General features: G+C 31.8%; 1 protein-coding gene across 1 annotated transcript in view; it reads right to left on the reverse strand.

Moving 5' to 3' along the window:
- Window positions 1-2192, reverse strand: part of LOC143052002 (uncharacterized) — a 38556-nt gene extending 36364 nt beyond the window's left edge. The window contains exon 1 of the mRNA XM_076224974.1: window positions 2171-2192. Coding sequence (XP_076081089.1) covers window positions 2171-2192 — 22 coding nt within the window. The remainder of the gene's footprint in view (window positions 1-2170) is intronic.
- Between the last annotated feature and the right edge of the window lie 8202 nt (window positions 2193-10394).

Genomic DNA, 10394 nt, shown 5'->3' on the forward strand with positions numbered 1-10394 from the left:
GATGATAAAATTTAGTAAATGTTTTGACTAGTTTGTGATATCGAAAACCCTGGTGTAATAATTTTTCACTAATACATAAATTTCTCTCGTTAAAATCTAAAACATTGTTACATACACGAGCGAATCGTACAAGTAGTATGCTTTAAATGAATTTAGTACCGAAGTACTAATTTCTGAGTTTCGGAATCGACCATAAGTGCTGTATAAAATTAAACATCGTGACATAAATTGCATGCGTCTGCATCGCTTATCTGGATATACCTTTATCGGGAACGCTATAAATGTTCAAACGTATTTATGCTTATGATGATACGAATATTCGACTTATGAAAATGCAGATATTATTCAGATTTGAAATCGTTGGAAAGAGACGTAAAACTCTGAATGATACAACTGCAGTTTGGATAATCCCTTCTATGATTCTATACATTTCACTGAATGCACAACCACCAAGTATCGCAAAGAGTCATTTGACCAATAGGAAGATATTAATAAAACAAAATGGAACAGTGTAAAGCAAATACAATGATGGACAATGTGAATACAATGTCAGCACCTATAACCGATGACTCAAAAATATCCTGTATCATTTGTGAAGAAGGTAAGTACATTTATCTGTAAGGTATTGGAACTTTCGCTGAGCTTTCTTTTAAATGTTCAAATGTTTACGTCAGAGAACTATCAAAATCTTTATGGATTTATAGGTGAAAGTGTTAAATAGTTAAACAGTATATGTTTTATTCTTGTTAAATTTGTTTTACGGATCTCCCTTAGGTCTCCCCTTTTGTGAATTGGAAATGATCAAACGGCTTTGAAACTCACCCTAGTTTTTGTTCATTTTGCTCAGCCGTAAGATTTCTATTTGTGTTGTGTGTACTGTTGGTTGTCTGTTTGTCTTTTTCGTTTAAGACATGTCGTCGTCAGATTATTTTCGACTAATGTGTTTGAATGTCTCTTTGGTAACGTTCGCCTTTCTTTTATGTCCACTACAAGTTAAACCAGGAATTCATATATAAAGTGAAACGGTTCTGAACATTGGTATCCTATTTTGATTTGAGCATATACTACCAATCGGTAATATTTTTACATAATTAATACAGTTTTATATTATGTTTTTATGACTTAATCGAAACCAGATCCCTTAAATGAAGTTCTTAGTGCATATATAATGGCAAAGTAAAAAAGAAAGATATTTTGTCGATGATTATCTCTTAGCAAACGAAATACATAGATAGAATAATAATATTTTCCGAGGTAGTATGGCTGCAGTTTTGATAAAAGAGGGACGAAAAATACCAGAGGGACAGTCAAACTCATACTTTGATAAATGTGCAAACGTTTATTAGATAAAGACATTTTAAACAGTATTTTTTTAACTTTAAAAGAATTCTGCGAAAAATATTATCTTAATATTAATTTCTTGGAATACCATTCTTTGCTTCATATGATACCAAGAGACTGGAAAAATCTAATCATTACTTCAGAGAAAATTACGCACATATCTAACGATAAATTTGAATTTATAAAAAACAATAAAAAGTCATGTCAGTTCTTTTATAAAAAATTCTTGTCAATGTATACAGAACGTCCTACAAAACAAGAAGACAAAATGTGTAAGGAACTAGGCACTCATATAGAAAATTTGGATTTCATTTATAGTTTACCCTTTTGTTGCACTAAAAACAACAAATTTAGTATGTTCCAGTTTAAGATTTTACATATAACTCTTGCTACAAATGCATTATTGCAGAAATACGGGTTAAAAGAAACTAACTTGTGTAGTTTCTGTAATGAAACTAAAGAAACTATAAGACACCTTTTCTGGGAATGTACCCTAGTTAGAAATTTGTGGTTAGAAATTGCAGCACTTCTTCTAGTTGAAAATAATTTAACTTTAATATCTAATGTGGAAAATATTGTTCTTGGGTCAGAGTCTTCCCTAAACTTACTCTTTATTTTGGTTAAATATTACATTTATACATGTCGCTTTAATACTTCATTACCGACTCTTTCAGGTGTTTTACCTATGATTAAAAATTCCTACCGAATAGAAAAAATATCTACCTCCTTTTACAGATCCCCTAAAGCAAGAGAGAAATTTGATAGTAAATTGGAATTAATTAAAAACTGAGTTCACATTTGAGGAGATATCTTTCTATTTTGTACTTACTTAAGGCTTTATAATAGTTCATGTAGAATTAATAATATGTTGATGCACATCACAACTGAACAGTGATTTGTGTGCATCTTAAAAGTACTATCTATGTTTATTGATATTGTTATATATATATTGATATACTAGTTTTTGTTTGATTGTATTTGAATTATCTCCCCTTGACTAAGGTTGACATTTATTATGTGATTCTGTCCAACATGTTATCTGTTATTGATCTCTATTGGCCTCTCCTGGTACCTCTCATGTTCAACATCATTGTATAGACAGTGATGCATGTGGCTAGAGGAGAAGGCTCATGCCATCCTGAACCTAATCAACTTATTCAGGTATTCTAATCTAGAGTGAAAAAGGATGTGTATGATCGAGTAGAACATTTAGAACAATTAGCATAACAAACTTTTTAATTTTAGACTTTTATTGAAAAATTTAATATCAATACATGTATTATGAATTAACTATATAATTATGTATCACAATTCTTGGTGTATTTTCAGATGAAATAAAAATAAATTACAAAAAAAAGACATTTATAATTTTATGGGAAACATGAAAATACATAATGATAGTTAATTTGTATGTGATAATAAATGAGTTTATCTAGCCATGATCACAATAACGAGCGTCTTTTGCACCCAACTATGTACAACCCAAACACGATTGAACACGATCCGACAATGGAAGTGTTGTGTTGTCAGAAACTTCTACAGATCGACTTTAAACGTTTAGTGTGTGAATCAGCACACTTGTGAAATATCTCTTAATTATCCGACATGTCATATCGATGCATGGGTTCAATATAATTTATTTGAAAACTTGATATTGACTGCAATTACGGAATATACCATAATAATCGGCTTTTTACTTAATTCTCAAGGAAATTATATTTAAAAACTACAAATATGTCAATTAGACCCACTGGTGGCTTTCGGCTGTTTATTACTTTTTGGTCAGATTGTTGTGTCTTTGACACATTCCCAATTTCCATTCTGAATTGTATTGTTACGGGTTTTGATGTTCAAAACAAATTCACAATTAGACCAGAAGAGAGTAACAATAATTGCAAGAAATAATCGTTTCAATTGTAGTCACAATGCTGTTTAATCTTTAGATTCTTTTTAATTGGAGAACTGAATGGTATACATGCTTTATATAGGCTTTACTATTTGAATCACATGAATACACATTAATTATCATTATTAGTATTATCTTTATTGATGTCAAAGGTAAAAGTATCATATGCATGTCTTAGATTTTCAACAAAAGATTTAAATTCAAAAGTGTGTTACCCTTAGCGAATTCAATAGAGGGGCGTCACGGGTTTTGAACAAAACTTATTTGTTTTTGCATATTTGCTCAAATAATCAAATGATTATGAATTAACATATTGTCCGTATCGTAATCAAAAGTCCAAAATCGTATGTTAATGTTAAAGGTAAACACAATATTGTTTCGACTTTCTTAGGTTGAAATTAAACATATGTCATTAATCGTGTAACGTCCAAACATAACTATTGTGCTGCATGACAAAGGAACATTTGTATGGAAAATTCACTTGAACACGCCACATATTCCATATGACACTGAATGTTGGGTCCTCAATGCTCTGCAACTTTATACTTGTTTTTTTTTAACTATAAATTTGGATCTTAGCATCTGATGAGTGTTGTGAAGACGATACGCGCGTTTGACATATCAAATCATAAGTTTGGTACCTTTCATAATTATTCACTGACCAAATTGTAAATCTCGACTAAAGGTCTATTATCTTTTCCTTGTAACGTCAACCACTGATAAAGAACTAAGTCGTCCTCAATTTCATTTGATACACCCATCACATAATTGTACCCACAACTATGTTATGTACAACGCATGTACTATAGGACAGTGTGAAACGTGTTTAACACATGATTTGATTTATTTGGAGTTTTATAACAGAGCTGCCTGAATTATGGATTAAATTGTCGCATAAAGCAGTTAAATGTAGACTATGCGATAGCATCTGCTAACATGTAAGTCAAAATACGTAATTATAAGAAGATGTGGTATGAGTGCCATGAGACATCTCTCCACCCAAGTCACAATTTATAAAAGCAAACCATTATAGGTACGGTCTTCAATACGGAGCCCTGGCTCACACCAAACAGCAAACTATAAAGGGCCCCAAAAAATACTTTTGTAAGACCATTCAAACGGGAAAACCAACGGTCTTATCTACGGTATATAAAAACGAGAAACGAGAAACTAAATGTATTATGATTCACATCAACAAACGACAACTACTGAACATCAGATTCCTGACTTAGTACAAGTGCAAACAATAGTAGCAGGGTTAAACGGTTTAATGGTACCACACCTTCTCCCGTGTCTGAAACAATATTGTAAAATCACATCATAGAAAACACACTATAAAATATCATGCAATTGGAATGTCTTAACTCAATAAAAAATGCTGGAAAGATATTTGCTTTGTATCTCATGTTGCTGGGAATTAATTGACTATGTGCATGCATATTTAATGTAAGACTACGTTCAAAACAAACTGAAACAATATTTAGATGTGTTTAAAAAACATATTTTGTGGCATAAATACGTTTTAAGGTTACCTTCATTATAATCATATTCATGATCACTTGTCTCGTTTGTTTCATCGGTAAGGCTTTTTCTGATAAGCCCTAAAAGTAGAAATAAAATTGAATTAATTGAACAAACATTACACTGCCCAGAACAAATGCAATTACAGAAAGGTACACATTGTTTTAGGTTTAGTATTTCAGTGTATCTTTAGCAATAGGTACATTACGTACCTATGTATTGATATGGTAAATTGCACTGGCGTATTTTGAATATGTACGGCACTTATATTTTTCACGAATATAATAATTATATTTCTAGTAAACACCTACAAAACAGTAACCTAACGACGCATACATGTTAAACAAAGTACATCTAGAGAAGTTAACATATAAGCTTCTAACATTTTAGGTTATTTTGTATATGACCATTCCGAGTTTGTTCCGATTTACCTTGTTTGATATTTATGTACAAGGTGCCAAATTGTTGTATAAAAACTATGATCGTGCCTATATTTAAAAGTTGTCGGAAATGAAGAATTACAGAGAAACGCATATGAAAAAAAAATCAATTAACAGGAGTTTTGAGAAAATAGGTCTGACTAGGTTCTATTCATACTCACGGTATGACAGCTGTATGAGTATACTTAGACTAAGTTTCTATCAACATTACGGAATATTTCGATATTCATAGATGCATAAGGATGAATGATATAAAAAAAACTGTTAAATGATGTTAAATAAACCCCGTTATCACTTGTACGGAATTGAAATTAAATTGATCTCTGAAGAGCATCTCGCGTTTTCGATCTTTTTAGAAGTTGTACGTTTACATTTAGTATACATACATATCTACAATAATCGGTCTAACCATTTCGATAACAAAAAATCTTGGTTCATTAGATAATTATATGCTTCTGCTTTTCTTAATTTTATTTTTGCTTAACATGTCATAAGTCATTAAAAACAAAGAATTGTCAGAAATCAATTACTTATAACAGTCATTTCGTTTGAAGATGAGTAATTTACAGAAAATAAAAAAATAAAATAATGAATAAATACAATTGAAAAGATATTTTTTAAAATGTGCACCGAATAACACACGTATAGTAAGCGAATATGGAACGAATAAGTTACAGGGCATAAGTCGAGCACTGAATCGAGTTTTTACGCCTTAGTAGGTTTATTTTACCTCTAAGAACCAATAGCTACATCTAGCATAAAAGACAAGAAAAGCAAATTGGAAAAGACTAGCTTGTTTTAAAAGATACGACCTATAAGACACACATATTATAAGGGAATAAGTAGCAGGTCATCGGTCTAGCACTAAAACTGGTACATACGCGCTAATAGATATGTTTAACTTTTAAGAACCCATAGCTAACACTAGAGACAAGAAAATATTCGAAAAGATTTTTTCCGTAATAATTGCAATGTACTTCAACCTACAAGCAAATAAGGAACGAATAAGTATCGGTATCAGTCGAGCGCTAAAACGGATCCTAACTCAATTAAGGAGTCTGTAATCAAGTGGTTGTTGTTTGTAAAAGAGTTAATATTTGTTTTTCATTCATTTTTTTGGGTTAATTTCTAGTTTGAATTTTATTACATTTGTCCTTTCGGGATCTTTTATAGCTGTATATGCGGTATGGGATTTGTTCATTGTTGTAGGCCGTACGGTGACCCATAGTTAATAATTCCCTGTGTCCATTGGTCTCTTGTGGAGAATTGTGTTATTTGCAATCATACCACATCTCTTTATCAATGCATACAGAAGAATGACGTAAAAAACGTCGAATACATTTGGTTTTTAGCTCACCTAGCCCAAAGGCCATGTGAGCCCTACTCATCACTTGGCGTTCGTCGGCGTCTTGCGTCAGTCGTCGTTAACTTATACAAAAATCTTCTTCTCTGAAACTACTGGGCCAAATTCAATCAAACTTGGCCACAATCATCATTGGGGCATTTATTTTAATAAATAAGTCCGCTGACCCAGCCAACAAAACAAGATGGCCGCTATGGCTAAAAATAGAACATAGGGGTAAAATGCAGTTTTTGGCTTATATCTCTGAAACCAAATCATTTAAAGCAAATCTGACGAAGAATAAAGTTGATCGTTAGGTCAAAGTCTATCTGCCCTGCAATTTTCAGGCCGATAAAGCTACCTGTTGTTGGGTTGCTGCCCCGGATGTGGTAATTTTCAGAAAATTTTGCAGCTATGGTTAATATCTTGAATTATTTTAGATAGAGATAAACTGTAAACAGCAATAATGTACAGCAAAGTAAGACCTACATCTGGAGATGGAATGTTTAAGTCCGATTGAAGATCGATCTTTCTCTTTTTTGCAATAGTAAAGATTAACGATCTCAGAAATTATCGATCTTTATTGTTAGTGGAAACGGAGTCTTAGATTTCTAATGATTTTAAGTAATTATCATCAAAATTAAAAAGAAACAACATTCTTTAACGAAATTAAAATTCATGATATCGGAAGAAAAATACTGTCTTGTCTTTCAGATATACTTTGATTGAACAATAGTATTATATAAAAATGTCTTCACTATTTTAAGAGGAATATCTGTTCGACACATAAGCACTATGACTAACCTGAAATGAAATGTTTATAGAAGCATTCGCGGGGGGGGGGGGGGGGGGGGGAGGGGGTGTCTTCCTGTGTACATTTGTACAACGCATTGTTTTCCAACGAGAACTGGGTTGTCCCTTATTTGTAAGAATATCGCCAAAACCGGCCCCATTTTTTTTATTTGCTTATTTTAAAGCTTTTATCTAGCCTAAAGTAAAAATAAAATATAAAGAAGATATTATTGGTAGATCTGAATAGAAGGATTTGTCTTAAAAAAATCCAATACACATAATCAAAGTGTAGCTTTTGAAAATCGCGGACAAACTTCAATAGGTCAATTAAACGTATCGTATGCAAATGCAATTGACTAAGTCAACACATATGACGCATCGAATTGAATATAGATAATATTTTGTAACACGAAAGGCTTCTGCCTAGACAGTTCTATGCCCTCTAATAAAATACTGTGACTGATATTATTGAAACCTGCAGTGTTAAAAGTGGTAAACATTAGAAACTCAAATAATATGCCACAATAAAACTAACAATTCTTCGAAAAATGTAATATTTGCAAATTAATTTTAAAGTTTGTACAATACGCCATATCATAAAATCAACATTATTTATTGAAAATAACTGTAACAACATTTTGGCAAAAGACAATCAGGGAAAATGATCAAATGTTTATCAAAATAAAAATCAGCACTGTACCTTCGTAGTCCGTGGATGCTAAGGTTTCTCCGTCTACACCAACTATAACAAAAACAAATTTGTGTTCTAATTTAATAATTTAAATTATAGAATTGTGTTAGATGCAACACAATATCGTGATTTCCTAAAAACACAATTGGTGTTGTCATGAGGTTTATGTCACAGTTCCTTTGATTTTTCTCTACTCTATCTCTATCAAAATTTAATGGTCAATAAAAGAAATAACTATTCTAAAAATCAAAGCATTTATAAAACAACATGTTGCTCGGTAATAATTTGAATATTTTTCTCCATTTTTTTTTCCGATTCGTTCTCCTATAAATATCTCATTTATTATGTATTAATGAAATTAAAGAAATTTGACAGTTTTGTATGGGATCATTAGAATTTATACTATCTTTTCATAATGAAATAACATCAGAGTAAATGACAGACAAAATATGAAAATCGACATCAAGGACAAAATAAGAAGAATTAAGGTGATATGGATGTTTAAAACGAAAATGATGGAATGTTTCCATACACTAAGAAAATGTACACAGGTTAAAATGAGGGGATATTGTATTGGTTAATTTCCAGATATGGTTATTGTCTTATATGCAATGGTATTTTATGTGAATATTTTGTCTATAGTAATGGACAGGATAAAACATTACTCATGTCAAGTATTTCTTTACAAAGATATATTCTATACATTTTTTTAAAAGTGTAAATTTAACAAAGTCTAATAGGGGGAAATCAATGATGGTGTTACATCTAATATGGGAAGCTGCACCTGTACATTTCACCTTGTGAATACTCTTATATTTTAGCAGAAAAGTGTTGATTGTTTGTTATGACCAATGATATGATTATCATCTTTAACTATTTGAAGGTATTGAAAAACATAAGAAAAATTTGACAAGTTGAAACCAATAGTTTTTGATAGATTAGATTTAAAAACGGTACCTAATTGTTTTGGTATTCATCTGTTTCGTTATACACATGGTATATTTCAATTTGTCCTGAATAAATAGCATGGCCTCACGATGCAATTCGATGCTGTTTTATTTGGCAGAATGGTTTATTTTTTATGTATCTCAAGCCGTATTAAGTCAAATATTACTGATAAAAGAACATACCATATTTGTGTTTATTTTTTTCATACATTTTGTCTGTCACTTTCTCTAATGTTTGTTCCATTTGAGAAGATCGTAGGTTTGGACGGTCCGGCAATGGAGAAGGCGTTATTGCAGAATCTTCTAAAATAAGATAAAACGTATTTTTTATGCTTGGTTTCAGAAAAGCAAGCTATAAAGGCAACAATAGTATACCGCTATTCAAGAGTCATCAATCGATTTAGAAAAAACAAATCTTGGTTATAAACTTAAAAACATGGAAACACATCAACTATAAGAGGAACAAAACGAAATATCAGAACACAGAAGTACAACAAAAAACAAGTAGCAATGCAACATACATAGAAACGAAATATACGAATAAATGAAGCTAACAACTGCCATATTCCTGACATGGTACAGGACATTTTAAGAAAAACAAAATGGTCGGTTAAACCTGGTTTTGTGGCTAGCCAAACCTCCGCGCTTTATGGCAATGTTAAAAAATTGAAAACAGCACGTTTACTTGCGTCCGACGCGCTTTTCTAAATTAACCCCCATCAGGGACGCTAAAAGCCAAACATTTGAAATTCTAAGATGTATAAGTACCGAAACCCTTGAATAGCTATATGTCAAAAATACCTAAAAATAAATATCAAAAATCATCTAAAGCCAACTTTAAATATACCGCTAAAATGACAACATAACATGGCGGGAATATAGTAAAAATACATTCGAAAACACCAAAGACAGATAAATACATTAATGAATAATATAGCAGATCATTCAGACAATTTAAAAGCATTCAAAGCTTCTCCTATGAAGCAAAGTAGGTTATGCTCACAAGATTGCTGTCAATGATTGAAAACTAGTTTTTGGTTGCTTGTCCCTATACTAACGCTCAAGGATTACAAAAATGTTTTGTAATTTATATTGCAGAATCAAATATTTATGGCAATGAACCTGTTATACATATATTTTACCATTGAATACTACATTTTGACGAAAGAGCCGTGGTGTAGTGGTTAGTGCATCGGACTACTGACACAAAGGTTCCTGGTTCGATTGCCGTTTGGGATGAAAATTTCAGGAACTCAATTTTCGGCTCTCCCTTGACACCATCTGCGAGTATGGTCTTGAGGAAACGATGATAGTCCCTCGGAAGGGTACGATAAATGGCTGACCCGTGTTAAGAGAGAGCCATATCTCTTGCACGTTAAAGACACCCTTGTAGATTTCGAAAAAGAGTAGGCTA

Source organism: Mytilus galloprovincialis, chromosome 11, assembly GCF_965363235.1.
Source record: "Mytilus galloprovincialis chromosome 11, xbMytGall1.hap1.1, whole genome shotgun sequence".
Taxonomy (NCBI): Eukaryota; Metazoa; Mollusca; class Bivalvia; order Mytilida; family Mytilidae; genus Mytilus; species Mytilus galloprovincialis.